The sequence below is a fragment of the Lissotriton vulgaris genome, chromosome 2_1, assembly GCF_964263255.1.
Source record: "Lissotriton vulgaris chromosome 2_1, aLisVul1.2, whole genome shotgun sequence".
Classification (NCBI taxonomy): Eukaryota; Metazoa; Chordata; class Amphibia; order Caudata; family Salamandridae; genus Lissotriton; species Lissotriton vulgaris.
In genome coordinates, this window is record NC_141687.1 from 510,185,448 (window position 1) to 510,206,223 (window position 20,776).

Here is a 20,776-nt window from a genome sequence, read left to right on the forward strand (position 1 = left end):
ATTACACCTCCAACAATTATATTGTAATGTTACTAAACACATATACCGCACAGACATTCTCCAGAAAGACAATTGTTTATCCATCTAGCTCACTCAAATTCTTGTTCAGCATGGACTGCAACTGCTACTGTAAATGACTGCCCAATCATATACCGACAGGTAGGTGGTACCTTGCACACGGTGCATGGTGTAGCATGTACTCAAGACCCATGTTTTACCTCAATATGGCCGTTCAAAGCTGCATGGTGCAATGCCGTCCGTCCACCGCGATCCGAGACATTGACACTGCTTAGCAGGGGAATGATGACTTCGGCGCACTTCACAGCCTTGTTTGCGGCTGCGACATGCAGTGGTGTCTGCCAGTTCTTGTCCCGCGCGTTGACATCAGCTGAATGTTTTATCAGCACTTGTACTGCTTCCTGCAACCAAATAATAGTCACTTTAGAAGTTGATATTACACACAGGGCATGACATTGACTCAAGTATGTAGGGAAGACCCTCTCCTCAGGTTTACGAATGCATAGATAAATGTTCAGACTGAGTTTCTTATGCAAAGTTTTACACACAGAAAAGCTCAGGCTATGGCACTGGAATTCACTTGACTGATGTTCTAAAAGGGCAACAGCAAGGTCGTGTTTAGGTTGCAATGTAACAAACTGCAAACATAAACAATTTGTGAAATGTATGTGCATCTTATTCTGTCATTGCACCTATGGCCATTTGGGTATGCGCCAATCAATTTAAACACAGAATGTTTCACTTTAAGGTATTTTCCTGCTCCGTTCAGTTGGGGACTTCCCTTGTACTGAGCTCATTCCATGCGGCTTATTGCCTGGACTTCCCTTGTACTGAGCTCATTCCATGCGGCTTATTGCCTGGACTTCCCTTGTACTGATCTCATTCCATGCGGCTTATTGCCTGTCAATAGATACTTTCTTAAATGCAGCAATAACGTTTTGCATTTCATGCAGCCGGATTGCACCACCCTCAAAATACATTTTAATCATTCAATAATACAAAGCAGTGGCATGGGGATGTGCATTAGCCATCCTCCACATCAATGCCTCACCATTTGTTGTCTGCTTTCCACAAAATCAGTTTGACTCTCTTGGAAGGAAACCCAGTGCCACATGCCAAGCCGTGCCGTTTAGGCAGCTCTGCACCCTCTAACAGATGCGGGTGGGCTATTACATACAGAGGCTTTAGACAGAGTAAGGGTGCCTCAAACTTTAATACTTCTGAGGGTGATACAATGAGTACCAATACACTGCAAACACAAGGAAGAAAGGTGCTAGTCACGTCTACACAACATAAATCCTCATTCACAGACTATATACCTGTGCGGTGTGCCTGGTGCGCATTCATGCTGGATGGGAAGTTCCCTTCCTGCAAGCTTCTGACCTATAGACACTTGTCTGTGCAGGAAATAAAGAGCTCTTACAAATTTCTACAAGTTCACTGTGACGTATTAGGACAGATTGCTCGCCTGCTCTGAAGGCGTCTTGGTTTGTATGTTTTTCAACAGTGATAAGTGTAAAGTGCTTCGCTACCCAAAAGGGAATGCCTGCACTACAGAAATACAGATAATCAATAAAATCATATAAAAGTGCTCCCAGCAGTGAGGTGCTCCTTGCATTTTGCTGGATCTGTGTTCTGCTCGGCTCCGCAGTGCCTGCTTGCGGCAGTGGCATTATGGAACATGTTCAATGTGTTCCTCAATGTTACCCATTTTGACTTTCAATCTAGGCTATAAATCACACCAGTGTCACAATACTGTAAGTTCCCAGTGACTGACAGGGGCTCAATTTGAGAAGATTATAGGTATTAATGTAAACATCCTGCCTGCTGACGGTGGGCCAAAGAAATATAAAGACTGGAGTCTTGACTCTAGTGAAGACACCTTGGTCACACAGTTGACTGTCTCTCTAGCTAAGATTACTTCCATTGCTAAAATGTCACAACAATGACCCAAGATGCACTGAAGAAAGACATAATAGTGGAACACGCTAGGACATGATCCTACTTGACCTCTCCCATCAAACCCTGCTGACAATGTGACTAGCAACATTGGAGGAGAACCACCAGGCCACATATAGTCTTACAAGTTGTAAACGAGAACCCAATAGTCCATGGCATCCAACGCCACCAAGAGACCTAGGACAAACAAACACACCTCCCCACCATCCAGCACGCACAGGGTGCCATCCATCACTTGGAGAATGGCATGGTTTGTGTTGCACTGTATGACCACAGTCATGTTTAGCTGTTAAGAGTCCTGGTTAATGAAGTGATTATGAAATGTGTCCATAACTTTTCCCAAAAAAGGTGAGTGGGCGGCAGAGTGATTATTACTCACCATTGCAGAATAAGCGCGGATTCAATCAGTAATGGTGTAACATACCCTAGCTTCAAGCAGCCTAGAAAGAAGTCTTGTGTAAGTGAGATGTTTATTACTTGAAGCCACGTGCCAGAGAGACATGCCTCATCACGGAGACTATAAGTGAGACATCAAGGTGCATCATCATCAAAATATTAGATAATAAGTATATGGTCTCGATTCATGCCATGTACCCGTGCCCCTCTCTACTTCTTTGCATTTGTGTTAGGCCTCGGACCTTCAATGGGGTCTGAGGACCTCTGGAACCATTCCGGTCACTCTAAGCTTTTAGAGTGACCTTAACACAAAAAATCCATTTTATTTCCAGAGTGTGAGCGCATTTTTCACCTGTCTGTAATGTGCACTGCCCAACACCTCTCTCTGGGAGGTAGGACATATGCACCATGACCTTACGTGACTCTACAAAATGTTTAAGTATAATGGGTATTTAGGCATCTATTTGGGTATGTGAACCTGAAAATAGGTGCAGGAGCAAAAATGTTAAATTAATGGCAATCAATCAGATGGCCAGCTCATTTTGAAATCTGGGTCTACAAATCAGATTCATGAATTGCCAATATATCGCTATATTCTTGACCTATCGTTTTTTTAAATGGCAAATTATATGACGTTTTGTGCTAATCTGTACAGCGATTTTTGACTTCTAACTTCTCAAAAATCCAGTTTACAATTCGAATAGGAAAACTTATTTTGCAACTTCAACTCTCCCTGCCTCATCCAATCAATGCATATTAATATCTTCAGTGCGCCTACACTGACACTACACCTGAAAAAAACAGGACTTTTGCAATCGAGATTGGACAAGGTCTTACAGGCCCTTGAGAAGATGTAAATGTGGCATAGTGGGGCAGTGGTATAAACGGGTGCACAACAGTAATGGTACATCTGAAAAGAATGAAGGTTGAACTCTGCTTGGGTTTCAGACTGCGTCACTTATTTGCAGTCCCCTCCGTGGCCTGCACAGCACGCTGCTCTCTTGGCGGCGCCCTTTCTATTCATGACACAATGCTACAGTAGAGTATGTTTGTTTGTATGCGTAACTACAGTCCCTCTCCGCGCTCACTCACCTCACTCCTGGAGGCAATGGCTCGGTGAAGAGGAGTCAGCCACATATTGTCTTTGGCATTAACACGGGCTCCTGCAAAAACAAACAGAATATGTTACATCCACATCGCATCGAACTGCTCGGGCCCCGCCCTCCCTTGGTGTGATCTGAAGGAGTCCCAGTCTTGCCAAACTACGGTTCAGAGGAAAGCAGCTCGGCGGGATTTTGCGCTTTTAACAGAAACCCTGTGTCACGGTGCACAAGTTCTTCGAGGGAATCACAGCGGTGCTTTCAAAATACACTTTAATTTCTGGCACAACACCGCGGCACCCCATCTGGGGAGTGCTGAGTGTCCCTCGGCAGGGAAGGGGGTTGGCAGAGTACAAGAGGAAGCACCACAGGCTGTTTACAAATGCACAGTGGGTGGGGAAAGGTACCGCAGGGCATGGCCCAGCTGGCACAGCTATTTCTTGGTTGACAACACTCCCAGACTGTTTATTGTTGCACATACAGCAAAACCTGTGTGGTATGATTATATCAAATTAAGTGTTTGGTGTCAAAAAAATCTGAGAATATAAGAACATATATAAAGTCCCTTGCACACTGAACACCACATCCCGGTCTCCTTGCAGTGGCGGCTACTCCATTAGAGCGGAGGAGCGCCGCCCCACCAGCAAATCAACGATAAAAAAAGGGTTTTAAACCCCTTTATCTTTTAATTTTAATCCCTTGGATATGACCCAGGACTCTGACGATGACACTGCTGGTGGGGGAGTGGTGGGAACTCCCTTGAGTGCGCTTGAAGGTTTGGCTGGCCGTCTCTACTTATATTAACAATACTACTCTTCAATACTACTCTTCAATACTACTCTTCTCTAATCATTTTCAATTAATAAAGTGTCTGTAAATAATAGTTTTACATTTTCTTCTGGTCTTTATCTTGCTATGTATGGAATAGTTTCTTCAACAAATGTATCCATGCCTAAAATTTTGCCCACACAAATGTTATATCTTTATAGAAGTTTGTTGCTCCGTTATACACTGCAGATATGCATCTGCAAAGCTACAGGTGTACAAAATCCACCAATGTAATGTAATGTATTTGAGCTTGTAAAGCGCACTGCTACCCATAGGTTTCCTGGCGCTGTATAACGCTGGGGAACCCGTCCTGGCTTTCCCTGTGAGATGGTCCCTACTGGGCACCCCCAAGATGAAGCCAGGCATCCCCGGCGTTGATGGGGCCGTTTGTGGAGATTAAGCAAGCAATTGCCCAGAGTTGCTGAGTGGGACCCATGGTTAGAGTGGCACAGAGGCGAGATTTATCGAGCCCGCTGACACTGGCCCAACACCCTGCCGCGTCGGGAATTGAACCCTGGTCCCGGGCCGACCTCTGCTTCTGGGTCTGCAGCCTCTAACCAGTGAGCCACACTACTCCAGTGAGCCACACTACTCCACCAAGAAGAGGATTGGGGAAAACCATATCAAAGCGTTGCTGTGGGTAAATGTTGTATATCACAAACTGCTCTAGTTGCAGAATTTTACAACACTTGAAGCTTACTGATATGGGACTTGAGTTCCATGCCACCAAAGTGTTCTCACAATCTTACAATCCAGAGGCAGCTCTAACAATACTTCTCAATCTGTCGGAGATGGTAAGTAGAGGGACTTACGTAAAAGCATAAGATAACAGAATGATGTGTTCAACTTAAGGTCCTGCATCAATTCACTCAAAGAAATTCACTAAAGCCTTGCTTTGTCTTTACCTCCAGCCCTCCCAGCATTGCAGCATATCCTCACAGATCCCTCTCTACGTAAATTAATAACACACTTCTATAATACTATGCAGCGCACTTTTACGGTAACCGTCCCAAAAGCTCTGCAGCAATGGAAAGTGGATCAGAAAGAAGCCTGTGATAAATACTTTTTGACAGATCTTTCCCATTAAACAAGAAATGGGGCATTTTCCCCAACCCCGACACATCCACCTCCATCTCCACCTTTAATTCTTTCGTTTCTACAGCAAGGAGAAGGTCTGAGGTCTTTTTTTAAAGATGTTTAGTAACAACGCAATTAAGAGCGTTTTCTTATTCCTGTCCCAGAATTGATAACCTCAGCACTGGAAGAGCCACAGTTGTTTTTATAAAACTCCCCTTATGAACCACCACAGAGCAGTTACCCAGTAATTGGTGATAAAGAGGCCAGTGAACCCAACGAACACTGGGTCTTCTTTCAGCTGTATTAATTAGCACCTACTTTGTACAATCTGCAGTGGTGGCACAGTATCCCTAATTTACAAAGATTTAGTTGAACACTCTATACTACTGAGGAATTAGTACTGTTTTTGTAAAGGCCGAGATCACTGCTCCAGCAGAAGACCGGGAGACTGCAACTAAAATATTGCTTCCCCAGAGGATGGTGAAACTTTATGGGTTTGGAATACAGCACCCAGTCCCTACGGTGCGTTCATTGCATTCTTTCAAGTCAACCAGATATGGTGGGCTGCGTTGACTGATCAGTGTGTTCTGCTGTAAGGATGCGTCCAATAGTAAACACAACAAGATGATGGGCGGAATGCTAAAACTTTTCAACCACTCACCCCCCAGTCAAGAGACATGGGTTTAATACATCGTTTTTTTGCTCACTATGCCACCCCAGTTTGGACCTAGTCATATACCATTGAGTCTTGACCTTGCTTCTCATGGAAGCAAGTCCAGCCTGAACTGCCAGGCCAGGTCCTCTCTGGACCAGAAACAAACATCCTGGGACCAGTTTCGGGGTATCGCTCTCTCATCAGTCAGGCTAGCTTGAATCCAGTGGCACAGCGAGCAAGGGACCCATGTCTAGGCATATGGATGGATGGGTTTTTATATAGCGCAATATCACCGCCAGGTTTCAAAGCGCTTTGCATTGGGAACCCGTCCTGGTTTTTCCCTGTGAGATAGCCCCTACTGGGTATCCCCAAGGTGAAAGCCAGGCATCCCGCCGCAGGGGGCCGTAGTGGAGATTAAGCAAGCTATTGCCCAGAGTTGCAGAGTGTGAACCTGTGATTCGAGTAGGCACCGAAGCGAGAATTACCGAGTCCGTGGACATTTTGGGCTCAAGACCCTGCTGCGTCGGAAATTGAACCCTGGTCCCGGGTCTGGTCTCAGCGTCCGGGTCTGCCTCCTCTAACCAGTGAGCCACACATACCCTTGCCCACTTAGGACAAGCATAGCAAACACAAACCCCAGGTGAGGCCTTTGATCACAGCTGTTGCTGTGAACAGACATTGGAATGTTGATGCTCTGGGCTTCTACCAGCCATTAGACGCCCGGAGCCCTCCACCGTCTTCAACGGAGCACTTAACATTCCAATGTTCTAATATTGCGAGGACACATTGGAAAGTGTAAAGGTTTTCAAAATGACCTTTCTAATAATTATTAACAAAGGAGTTATCAATTTGCAACCCATATGAAGGGCTAAGACAAAAGCAATCGGGGTAGACCCCTAACTCTGCATTGTATTCCCAAGCTGGAAATATTTTTTTTAAGCTGTCAGTGTCCATTAAAGGGATAGGTGCTGCTTAAAAACTTGTTTCCCATTCGAAAAGGGTTGGGAAAGCCCTTTCAGGAGTTGTGATGTAATTCCTGGAGGCCCATAGGAATGAATGGCAATTACTAATCGGTAAATACCGATTCGGTAATTACCGAAACTTACCGATTCGGTAATTTTTAACAAAAAATTACCTACATCCCATTTACCTATTCTTAAATACCGAATCGAATCGCCATTCATTCCTATCGGCCTATCGGTAAAAGGGGGAAAACATTGAAGGGTGGCAGGGTGTCACTTTGACACCCTGTTGCACCCCTCAATTGTGTATGTATGTCTGCCACATCGCACTGTTGGAAAAGCAAAAAAATATGTTTTTTCAAAGATTTTGATTATTTACCACCAACTTGCAGTTGGTGGTAAATAACGGATCCTTAACTGAGGAATGCACCAACTTGAGTGCGCCCTACATCCTGGTTTCGGTAATTTACCGAATCGGTATGTTAAGAATTCGGTATTTTACTGAATCCTTAAATTACCGATTCGGTAAAATACCGAATCCTAAAAAAATGCCACCTACATCTAAAAAGCCCAATACCGGTCGGTAACGGCCGAAATTCGGTAATTTCGGCCGTTACCGACCGGTATTGGGCGACCTACATCTGGCCCTAAGGCACTTAATACATCAGGTGAAAAATTGAAGAAAATTGGTGGTTAGTGTTGAGTAGACTTCTCTCTGTTGAGTTTTCCTAGATGCTACTGCAGCGCGGAACACCTGAATCATTATTCTTTTATCCTTTAATTAACCTTGAAAATTCAGGTGTATGTTGCCTGCTGGTATTCCTTGCACAGTGCTTAACCTCTTTAATTCGTAAAGACATTCTGGCAGAGAGAACATTTAGCATGAAGAGTAATGCGGAGGCTCCGCTGAGTTAGTAAACCATGCAGTACTATAATACTGAGTAATGTCATTATTGCCTTTGACACCTCAGCATTTTTCTATCCATGGACAATATTTCATCCTTTCACAGTGAGCCATAGGCTTACTGCAGAGGTGCAGTCAAGCAGCTCACACCCCTTGAGCCAATTCGGATAGAAAGGTCGTAGCTGAAGAAACTCAAATAGAATGTATTGAATGGGGGCATTACTACGGCCTTCGGGTCAATTTTACACAGTGATTTAATCGAGAAAAAGCATCAATTAAACATTCTACCTTCTTTGGGGATCTACTTGCATGTATACTTCCGAAAATCCTTTTAGATAATTTACTCCTGATTGGACTCCCATTATTAGGTTATCCATTTGTCAGCAAGTGCTTCCTCGGGTGCCCTGAGTTGAGTGATTTTTTTTGTTTTAAAAAAAGGATATTTGTTAATATGTAAGTGATGGATAATGTTCATTCAACCACAGGAATATCCCTTTTTAGGTCGAGCTGGACTAGCATCCGTAGGATGCTGTCCAAGTTCGACAACTATAGTCATCGACTTCGGGGGGATTAGGACAAGAGGGTGCCACGCGCTTTAAACCTGTGGATTTGACCTTGTGCACGCGCACGTCGGCTCCGTCCACATTCACAGCAATTCCCGCGCCGTGCACATCCCCACACATACACACATGCATGCGCATACACACAGACACTCGCTCGCTCACACACACTCTTCCCCCCCCCCCGCGCCGCAGTCATCACACACGCATACACACTCGCCTCCACCCAATCCACGGGATATGAGAACAAGAGCAGCTGCACAGATGTGAAAAGAGGGGGGCTCAGATTCCACAACGAACTAAATTGGATACAACTCCATGCACCGTTGCGTATTTAAAGTTCGTTTCCCCCACAGACTTGAAAATTAAGTCTCCCTTCAAGTAATGCCGACTCTGGTAGGGTACAGGGCAATGCCTGCCCGGAGTATGAGGACTATGGAGCAGATGTCTCTGCTGCTACTGCCGCCTCAGCGGCGGGAGACACTCACCCATGGTGGATGCCGCTGGGAAGCCAATACGCTGCCGTTAAAACGCCCACGCCGCCCGCCCTGACTGCTCGGATTCACCGTCTACGACCGACAGCCCGACGCCCCGCCCAACCCTCCAGACAATTTAGGACATAGATCCGCCCCAGCAGACGGACTCCACCCTCCACCCAGCATGCAGGGCCTGCCTCCTCCGACCAGCTGGCGGCCCCCATGGCCCATCAACCAAGGGCAGGTCCCGCCCCTCCGGGGACCAATACACAAACTCCGCCCCCAAAGTTCTGAGCCAGCCCCTCAACCTCTGACCAGACCATCCCGTCCTACCCACACAGCACTTTGACTCCTAGAAAAACGCGGCTGCCGCTTCACAGATTGCAGGCAACCGGCGCTCTACACGGGGAAACAACTCTCCCGGTGGAACAACTTTTCAATGCGATTTTAAATTGAGGCACAAAATAGCACAAGTGGTTACTTGCGTGCCGGATTTGTGTGAAGCATCTGTTGTTAAAACTCAAGAGGCTCCTTGTTCTGCTGGGACTCTGGGCCTACTTTAGGACTATCACTCCCTTTCACCAGGGGGCAGTGGGGGGGGGGGCTCTGTCTGTGCACACGCACTGCGGTCCTACACAAAGGTGCAGTGTGCCCGGAATCCATTGCAGTAGGCTCACAATAACACAGTCTCCGACCCTCTCGTTTCTGTTCATCTCCAGACACTGCTGAATTACCTCCTTAAAGCCTTCTGAAGGCCTGGCCTGCGATTTCCGCTCCTTTCAAGTGTAAAGTGCCTGGAGGCGCGGCCGGGTCGTCCATGGCACACCCTCGGTGCATTTCGCATGCTGACACTGATCCTGCACGCGGTTACACTACAATGAACACGTCGGCCGTGTCGCCCTGGGGATCCTACAGGCACAGGCCTGCCCGGGCCCGCAGCGCCCTCCCCGGGTGCTGCACACCAGCTGCGCCCACGCAGGCCGGCCTCAGGGCGCTGGAGCTAAAGAAGATCCGAGAGGCTTGCTGTAAGGCCCCAGAGCCGCCTCCCCTCGGCAACTACCCTTGGACAGCGCAGCTATCCCGCAAGATGCTACAGGCTCCCTGCTGACATCAGGGCCGTCACTTCCGGTCACACAGGCTCTCGACTGGGAAACCTCTCCAGGTAGTAAAAGCTCTCAAAGATAGCATTGCTATCCCTTCAGACCTACAGGCTCGGATCACACAGCAGCCCCCATAGCTGCAGATCTTACAGGCTCTCTCCGTGAACAGCAGTCATATCCCTCCTGATCCTAGACAGCACACTCCTCTCTCTAGATCTCATAGGCTCTAGCAGTTAATAGCATTGGTGTGCCCCCGGAGCTCACAGGCTCGCATCACAGCCAGCAGCCTCACCACACCACATCGAGGCTTATAAGCTCCTAACATTAGTAGATCCATCTTTCCGGCTCTTACAGGCTATAACCAAATACAACCGTGCCATCCCTCCGATCTTACAAGCTCTTGAAATAGCAGTGAAATCACTCCAGTCCTTACAGGATCTCACCACAGACAGCAGAGCTACTGTTTCTGATCTTACAGGCTCTCACTGTGGAGAACAAATGCTATCCCTTCAGATCATACAGCAGTCAAAGCACACCAACTCTTACAGGCTTCCACCATCGCTAACAGCGCTATCCTTTCTGCTCTTACAGGCTATCTCACAGTAAGCAATAGTGCAAGCTCAACAGATCTTACAGGCTATCTCACCATATGAAACAGTGTTAGCACTCCAGATCTTACAGGCTATCTCACCATACGCAACAGTGCTAGCTCTCTAGATCTTACCAGCGTAAAATCCTGTCAGCTCCTACAGGCTCTGTGTAGCTAGCAGGGCGATGCTTTCTGCTCTTACATGCTTTTAGCATAGGTATTCCTCCAGATGTTACAGGCTCTCGACATACCTAGCAGAGCTATCCTTTCTCTGCTTAGACTTTCACTACAGAAAACAAAGCTATCGCTCTGGATGTTACACACTCACAACAGCTAGCACAGCTAGCCTTTCTCTTTTTACAGGCTTTCACCACAGGTAACAGAGCTATCCCTCCAGATGTTACAGCCTCTCGCCATTGCTAGAAGAGCTACCCATTCTCCTCTTAGAGACGTTTACCACAGGTAACAGAGCTATCACTCCAGATGTGACAGGCTCTGGCCACAGCTAACAGAGCTACCCATTCTACTGTTACTAGCAGTACTATCTCTCAGTCGGAGGGGTGGGTGCCAGGGTGAGTCTGGCAGGTGGCGGCTGGACTGGTTTACCTGCTGCCGCCCCCTTCTCCTCGCCCCCTCGCTGCCTCAATGCGGCCTTGTCCGAACAGCAGCAGCCGCGGCCTGGAGTGGATCACCGGGCCCCAGAGGGCAAGGGCAGGCGGCAGCAAAGGCGGCATTGTGGGGGCAGAGAAAGGGCGCATTGAAGGCCCGGCCGCAGACTGGAGCGGTGTTAATGTGCAGCTCACCTCGGCTGCCGCCTAGAGGCGCTGGAAGAAGGGGCGCGGGGGTGGCGCAGCACCCCCAAAAATAGCCATGCTGGAGTTCAGAAGGTGAATGAGAGACAAAGACGCCTTCACATTTCGTGCTACCTCGGCACATTTGCAGCGCTAAATGTCAACGGCCGTGTCTTCTGACAAATGTATATACATACAAATAAATAATACTATATATTATATATATATACACACACACACCCATATACACACACACACATACATATATGTTTTTAAGTGCTCTACCTGCTATCCTGTTAATTTTCAAATAAGCATGATCCTTCATTACAAGATGGCAGCCACTCTAGGAAGTGATGATACATGTCTTCCGGTTGTTCTTGTGTTCAATGAGTTCTGCTTACACCTGCTAATCTTTGATATCAAAGACCATGAACTGTCTCTGCCTTTGATGTATACAAGGGGTCAAAGGTCAACTCAAGGCACCTTTATAACTTGGGGAAAAAGGCCCAGCTATTTAGGACTACCCCTACTTGTAAGCCCTAGGTCCACAATCTGTGCAACCATTTAACAACAACTGGTTCAAATATGTTCTCTCAATGTTTCAAGCTTTATTACAAATGTCACAAAAATATGTTAATTCTGTTCTTGGATTTTCGTCAGAATAAAATACACTGAACATAATCTTCACAAAAGTTATTTACAAAAGTTTAAGCTATTGCCATTATAAATTACAAGAACTTTTATTTAAGTATTAATTATTAAGAAAAATGAAAAGTCATTGTTATTTGTAATATCAATACATGTAAGTCACGTAAATACAACACATATTGCATTACAAATGCTATAGGTGTCACATTTGCGAAAGTTAAAACTATTGGAATTGTAAATGACAAAGCTATTAATTTATCTATTTTCAAAACCAACACATAAATACAAAATTTGTCATTAACAATACCAATAGCTCAAACTTTCCTAATGCGAGACCTATTGCATTGCAAATGCTTGTTTATAAAGCTGATCAATAAATGTGGATACTACAAACATCTATGATTATCGGAGCAAAATTAGCTGCTGTGCACCTTGCAGTCAGTCTTCCAAATCTCTCTGCATACTCAATCAACGTAAGCAATGACTGTTGGTGCTGCCAGATGTCCCAGAACAGTTCTACTGATCAATCACTGGGTTCTCCTTAGCACCGTAAAGACCTGCATGGAGCACGATGGCATGGCGCTGAACTGATTCACCCCCTTTTCAAAACACTTTTATTATTATTGGCATTCTTTGGAACCACTGGCCTCCAGAGATGTGGGTTCTCACCAATATATGAACATGACCAGTTTCAGCTCAGTTACAATTTTTGGAGAACAGCAAGTACCTGGGTGTCAATCATTGAAAATGTCATGATTGGACGGCCCTCCATTAACCCAACCCCTCGGCTCCTGGTCACTCCATACACCTGTTCTTTCCCAGTACTCCGGTTGTGTACATTAAACGTGTCCGGTCCCGCCCCTTGTGGAATAGGTCAGTCTAACGGATCTATTCCAAGACCAATTGAAGTGAAAAACCAAAACTTGCAGAGGCCATCCGAACAATGGCAATGGAGGCGATGGAGATTGTGGCTCAATTCCAAACCACAACTCCACACAGATCAGCTAAACACAAAGAGCAGTAGTGGAAAATGTTGAAGGTTAAATCTGGATAGATGACAAGGTGTAGCCAAGTGGTGTAATCATGTAGAGGTTTATTTGTAGTCCATAGTTGTTCCACAGAAGATCTTAAGAAGGTAACTTAGTTGGTAAAGGGAATCAAATAAGATATTGTAGAAGTCCCACCAGGAGCTAGATGGTTGTTGCTCAGCCTACACTCTTCAACTGTCATTCCTCACATACCAACAAGCACACTCACATTCCAATCACACTGTCATCAGGCATTCCAACATTCCACGCAGACATCACATTCATTCTGGCTGAGCAACTAAGAAGAGGATGCACTAGGGAGAATTAAGTCACAACAGAAACATTTGGTAAAATGCCACAGAAATATATACCGAGGAAAATGTGGAGGGAAATTGCAGAGCAGCAAGAGTGGCCTCCCTCCCAAAGACAACACAAGCAGATCAGAAAACAGAGACCTCTTAACACAATCTCTCTTACTTAAAACGGACTAAAATGTGTCACAGGCACCTAGATCGATCTCTCTAGGACAGTGTCAGAGGTAACATCTATAAGATTGGTATTGGATTGTGCATTGAAATTAAGAGCGTGTATTCATCACCTTGAAGCCTTGCATCTGCAAATATACGTGAGGTACTGCTTCAAAAGATCCCTCCTGCACATAGTCTGCATTTGTTGGTCAGAGGAAGGTGTATGCAGGTCAGGTGAAGATTTGAAAATGCGTGAAAAAAGTTGGCAAACGCGAAGGTTAAGTAAGGAAGAGCCAGCCAATAAAAATCTGCTTTGAAATATGCAGGAGCTGACAACCAGGAGAGATGTGTAATACTCCTCTACTTTCTCTCTCACTCGCCAGACCCAGTTTAGGAACCACTTTTTTATGGCTCTCTACACCATAATAGTTTGAGCCCCTACGAACAGTAAATGTAAGGTAAAGGAGCTATTGAGCACTGCAAAACTGAAACACGTTTGGACAGCCAAAGTGGCATAACATGGCAGCACAGCAGGCAGATGTGGGGACACCAGTGGCTTAAATGAGCATCAAGCGATGAACATGGCTGATCCTCCCAAGTGGCAAAATGGGCTAGCAAAAGTGACACAACCGACCAGCAAATCAAGGGCATATATGGACTGCACAACAGGCATCTCTCAGCCACCCTAAGACATAATTCAGTAGCATCCAAATATTGATTAAAGCAGCCTAAACACTTGAGCAGCACTCAGAAAAATATATTGATAGAACCCTTCCATATGGTAGTATTAATTGCAAATGCATTTATATTTTCTGCCACAAGAACTATGGTGAAATTGTATCTCTTGGACAGTATTTCAAGTTTATGCCATTCCTCCAAAAACATGTTTTTTTATCACTGGGACACAATGTATCCATCACACGTTTTTCTATGGAAAAACAATCTGCAACGATTGTTTCAATTTGGTACACAATAGGAACACATGTTTACCTGCTTCTCACGCGGAATAATGTATTAGGTACCTTAACAGATTTAAATCAGAAGTACAATTGACAAGCTGCTCTTCAAAGATTCTCCAAAAATCGGAAGGTTGTTTAGCCAATACATTTGGAAGAACCTGCTAATACATTTAGGGGAAAAACACTAATTTCAACCACCGACTTGAAACTTGGACAATCACGTTTTGGCCCAGTAGAGTACCTACCTCGCACAAAATAATTCGTTGCTTGTGTGTGTAGTTCGGCCTCCACTCAAGTGTTTGCATTGAACTGCATTAGGGGCTGATTTCCAGCGACTGGCCTCTCTGTACGCTCCTGCCAGCGTTCTCCTGTATGTCTCACTCTGTTCCTTCCTTCCCTCTTTGCTATCCATCTTCCCACACCCGTCACCCTTCTTGTATTAGCCTCTCGTCCATCATCCTTCCCCTTTGTGCTGCTAGTTACCTTCTACAGTCACCTTCAACAATCACACTGTGTGGCTCACTGGTTAGAGGAGGCATACCCTGAAGCAGAGGTCAGACCCAGGACCAGGGTTCAATTCCCAACACGGCAGAGTCTTGAGCCCAATTGTCCACGAACTCGATAATTCTCGCTTCGGTGCCCACTCTAAGCACAGGTTCACACTAAGCAGCTCTGGGCATTAAGCTTGCTCAATCTCGACAACGCCCCCCCCCCCCACGACGGGATGCCTGCCTTTCACCTTGGGGATGCCCAGTACGGGTTATCTCACAGGGAAAAAGCCAGGACGGGTTTCCAATGCAAGCGCCGAGATGGACGGGTTTCCAATGCAAGCGCCGAGATGCCCTAGGGTAAGTCGAGCGCTATATAAGAACCCACATGCATACATACATATATCTCAATCACACCCCTTGCCCACCTGCGTTCTAGCCTCTCGCATCACCTTCCCACCCCATATCCCCTGTGCATTACTTATTCCTCTCGCACACTCTTTCCTCCCTTTGGGCTTCTCCGTTTGGGCCTGGATATTCATTTTTATTTATTTATAAAAACAAAAGAAAGACTATACTGAAAGCTTGTTTGCCTTCAATACTTCCCTCTTTGTTTCTATGTCAAAATGAAGGTCGAGTGGCAGGGATTATAGTCCTTCCTTGCCTTTATTTCTATGTCATAGAAATTAAAGAAAAAAAGAAAAAGAAGGATCCCTGACAAATCAGGCTTTTTTTAAAATAAAAATTAAAACAGGATTGTACCGAAGAAAAAAGAGGCATCAGTGCATGCAATGCAACTTCCGACTGTATGCTTTAACACATTAAACCCAGATCTATTGGATTTCCCAATGCTTATTTCCAAAATGCCTTTAAGTTAGGCGCACTTCTCGCAGCCCTCTCCAAAAGTGAGAACACTCAAGTAAAAGGTTAGATGCGTCAGGCAACGAATAACGGCTTATTTTGGCTCCATTTTTAGTGGAGCTGTGCAATTTGCCAAATATCATTCAACGCTAGAATTGCAAAAAATGCTCATAGTTAAAGAAATGAAATGCGCACTACTCACTGCATGACATCCTGAACCAGTCGCATAGTAGTTACCTGACAGGATGAGGAGTTCGATGATCTCTGCATCTCCCAAAAAGGCGGCAGCATGGAGAGGAGTGCGCTTCTCGGGGTCCTGCATAAAAAAGATACAGCTCTACAATCAAAATTGGCCATTGTTTTAAGTTTGTGTCCAAAATAAATATTGTTTCAGCGATCTCAAACACGGTCTGCATCATAAACGGTTATTAATAGGTTAGAAAACAACAAAACAAGGTGTAATGTAATCACTTAGAGCAAAGAATTAAAGGAAATGCTATAAACCATCAGGGATCCCATCCACCCTTCTTGTTTCTGCCTCTTTTTACTCTACCAGTAGTGAATAATAACTTATAATTCACTCCTGGTGTAATAACAAATGCTGACCCTTCCCTCCAGCCCGAGGCTCTACATGTGTCTGATGGCTGGAGCAGGAGCATGGAGGCACTTGTATGAGCCATCAGACAGCTTATCTAGGGTTGGATAAAACCAAGTTCTGGCCTCAATGGTGCTACATCATCACTCCTACAGGTATCCCTGGGCACATCAGGCTTCAGCCCTGCAGTGCTCAGAGAAAGCCCTCTGTCATTTTGTCACCCACCTTCTCCCCTCTCAGGTTGGGGTGGAGTCAGGAGCCTCACTGACCCTACCCCGTCCTGTAACATGATGAGAGAGGAGGAGATGAGAAAGCAAGAAACTGAAAGTTGGAGTTTATGCATCTCTGTACTTCCATTTTCCTGTATCAATGCTGAAGGCAGGAGGGAGCTGAGCTCCTACCCCGGGTGTCTTTCCAACACACGCAGTCAGTAGTGACCAGCATGGATCGGGAGTGGCGGGAGGCACGGGGGGATCTAAAAAAAAAAAACAACACTTACCTTATTGGTGCATCTCTCCTCACAAACGGAACAGGAAGCAGTAAGGCTCCAATGAGCCAATCACAATGCTGCAATGCAGTGTTGTGATTGGTCTGAGCGCCGTGGTTCGGCGCTCAGCTAAGGAATGGGAGCCTTGTAATACAGCCTGGGTGGAGAACATGCAAAGTGTGCATGAGTGTTTGAACGGCTGAGACAGCCGGCCAAGCATTCATGCGCACTTGGACTGGGCAAAACCACTCCTCCCTCTTGCTCCTCTGTCTTCGGAGCAGCCCTGCGCCGAAAAGCTGCTGCACCAGGAACAAATAAAATGATAACGTCAGTTACTATAATTACATTTTTCTTTTATTTCGCGGCTAACAAATAGTTGGGTGACGCTCTGCCGCCTTAGTGGAGGAGCCGCCGCTGACGGCAGTTGAAGTGGACCAGTGCTTGCAGCTAAGGCAAGTTAAAAAACACACAACTTAAAAATTCTGTGTGTGTGCTCCTGTGTGTGGTGAGTAAGTGCAGGTGATTAGGATTAAGAGAAGTGACAGTGTAACTGAGTGAAAATTAGCAAATCAGAGGGAGAGAGAATAAGTGAAAGTGAGTTACAATGAGAGAGTGAGAGTAAGTGGGAGACTGAGAATTAATGAGTGAGATTGAGAATAAGCAAAAGTGAATTAGTGTGGGGAGCCCATAATTGCAGCAGGAGGGGGCAGGACCACAAGCCCCGGCATTCTTTGCGGCCGTCGCCACCAGCATTTGCCTTTAGCTTGCGCACGGAGCGCATATATCCAGAAGGCGGGCTCCTCAGGGCCCGTCCAGGGCCTGGAGGAGGCTGGGCTGGGCCACCTCTCTTGGTTTCGCGGAAGAATCAGCGGGGGCAGAGTCTTGGACGTACACAGGAATCTGGCAAGGACCTGATCCCTTACTACCTGAAACGAGGCAACAAGGTAAGCCTGTGGGGCATTTAGTTACTGCGGACTGTGTGCAGCTAAAGAGGAATGGGCTAATAGGTTTTCAGTTCCCCCTTCTCCGGGCTTTTTGCCTGGGCATGGGCCGCTGGTTGCAAAACCTGAAGTGGTAACAGCAGTTTCCCAAAAGGAAGTACAGGAGGGGGGAACTAGCAGGGGATCTGGGGCAGAGGCAAAACGCAAATGTACAATGGTAGTGGTCAAGGCAAAACATTTTAAGGCCGATTCCTTAACCCCAAACCACTCGAGAACAGTAGCCCCATCGAAAGACGAGTTGGCAGCAATGCTGAAAGCCTGTGTGGGTACCCTTCTGGATGGACTGGATTCCAAGCTGGAACCCATAAAGCAACGTCTTACTACAATCGAGAGGGAACGGTCTTCTTGGTTCCAACAGAACAACAGGGCTACTAATATAGCTAGCACCGCCCAAACGGTCCTTCCAGTCTGTGGTGGGAACATGGCCCTGGGTCAACGAATCTTGAAGGCAGTATCGGGGGAGGTTGGTACAGTTGGCGCAGTTAGTAATCTCATGCGCAGGAGCGTCACCCAACCTACTCCCTCCAATCCCTGGCCTCGCCTGCCTCCTCCCCCAAAGGAAGGGCCACAGATGGAGCCTACAAGGAGAGAGGAAAGCACAGACGGTAATATGATCACACAGAGGGAAACCGCTGGACTTGAGGCTTCTACATCAGCATTAGGGGAGCAGGGTCTTCAGAGTGTAGGTCCAAAACCATAACCACTTACCCCCTGAAGCACCACCTTATGTCGTAGTTCTGGGAAATGTACTAGTGCTAAAGCCAGATTCCACCGAAGACTTTTACCAGCTAAAAAATAAAGTCCTGCACTGGCTAAATAGCAACACAACTCTGGGATATAGAGTGAAGAGAAATCTCATCATGGTATGGAGGGTGACCTGGATTGGAGGGTCTAAAAAGAGCAGTGACTGGGACTGTGTGACAAACCTTTAATAAGCTCCACCTAGTAGAGAGAATTCTACATGCAGTTAATTCTTACACCTCTATTGGTCCAGCCACTTCCATTACATCCCTTTCCTTGGGCTTCTTCTGCAGACCAGTGTTCCCAGTACCAACACAAAACTCACAGTACCTAAGGACATCCACGAGTATGGCACCTTATGAGCGGCATCAGGCCCGTCACCTGTTCCAGTCTTTAAAGCCTTTGCTCCTTGGGGCTCCTCGACAACTGTGATTGACTGGGAGGATCTGTGTCAATGCTCTCCGTGGCATCTTCTCCACAACCTGAATGCATGAACCAGGAGGAACTAGACATCTTCGGGTCCTATCCTAGTGATACAACATACCTTTCTCTCATTTACTCAAATATAGCCGGTTTGGCAAGCAAGTTCCCAGTCTTCGAATGGCGTAGCTTCGTTCAGAAGGTTGATATCATCTATTTGCAGGAGACCTGGGCTCTGGGCAATTCCTTTTTGTTGGGAGGGTATACATCTTTCTTTGCGCCTGCAAACCCGTCTAGAACTGGTCAACCCAAGGGGGGACTTGTGGCCTATGCTTTACTCTGGCTGGAAAGTGGTGGTGTAGAACTGAAAACAGATAATCATTGCCTGCAGGCCATGCTCTTTTCTCTAGGGCCTAGTAGTTTGTTGCTCCTGAACTTTTATAATGCGGTTTCATCCCTCCCTGGGGTATGCAATATAGCTTGTTTGGGTATATTTTTTAATAGCTTTCGTGCCTCCACAAGTTACACCCCCAACGTTGTTCTGGTAGGGGATTTTAATGTTCACCCCTATGGAGACCCAAGAATCCAGGGTTTAGGGGTTTCTGTCTGTCCCCGCCATTCGGCATGCATTTTTAACATCATGGGCGGGGGGATTCCCTTAATGCTCTAGTATGTGATTTTGACCTACAATCAGCGATGGGTAAATAGGACCCTGCCCAGAGTGTCTTTACACCTACTTGTAAAGGGAATGATAGTGACACATTTATGGATTTCATTCTCTTTCCATCTAATATTGGACTTTTCAGTCAAGGTAAGTATCCACAGCGTCCACAACCCTCTTTGTCTTAAAACCAGATGGCTTGCACTAAGTCTCAAGAAGGGGAGTAGGGGAGGAGGAGCTCTACAGCCCACAGATTGGAGGTAGGTGGCTCAAATGGACACAGATCTCCCCCGACCTTTTTCACAAGTCCTTTTTAGCCAATTGCCAAGAGGTAATCCAGGTTTGTCTGGCCGCCCAGCCATTGCAGCCTGTGAAAGTTGGTGCATGCACCACTTACTAAAGATATAGGTTTACTATATTTAAGAGTCACTGCACTTAAAACCTATTGGTCACCCCTATAGGAGGCCTTTACAATCTTGAGGGCAGGGTACTTGGTTCTAAGTGAGAGGGGGCCCCTGGATGAGCAGGATACCCCTGCAGCCTACGGAGTCCTTCTCCCGGGTTGTTAGTGAAGCAACCATATACTATATAGAGAGGTACAGAGTAATCGCGCAATGACCATCTTGAATACTATCAAACATGTTGGAATCATACCCCCACACCAGTCACATTCCAAGTACTGGAAGAGCCCTCCGTTAGGCTCTCAATGTTCCCGGTACCAACCTTCTAGTCCTGGACAGCACAAAATGGTTGCTGATGACCAGAGACACATGTCTGCCCTCCTGCGGCTGAGCACAGCTCAAGCAGGGGAAGGTAGAACAATAGGCATCCTGTCACAGAGAGGTGTGACTACCTCCCAGACATGATTTAGTGTATTAGGGCTGGGTGGGTGCGCTTGCCAGTGCCAGAAAGTCTGCATGAGGGGCACATTTGGTGTCCCTGTGCATAGTCCAGTCAAACCAACCCTGGGAGCTATTGGGTTCTGCTCTGGTGTAAAGCTGTACA

General features: G+C 46.3%; 1 protein-coding gene across 4 annotated transcripts in view; it reads right to left on the minus strand.

Moving 5' to 3' along the window:
- Nucleotides 1–20,776, minus strand: part of ANKRD44 (ankyrin repeat domain 44) — a 712,165-nt gene that overhangs the window by 399,181 nt on the left and 292,208 nt on the right. For all 4 annotated transcript variants that reach the window (XM_086955419.1, XM_086955418.1, XM_086955417.1 and 1 more), the window contains exons 3-5: nt 16,104–16,182; nt 3,466–3,536; nt 219–419 (exon numbers count right to left, since the gene is read on the minus strand). In XM_086955419.1, the coding sequence (XP_086811545.1) occupies nt 219–419; nt 3,466–3,536; nt 16,104–16,182 (351 nt within the window). The remainder of the gene's footprint in view (nt 1–218; nt 420–3,465; nt 3,537–16,103; nt 16,183–20,776) is intronic.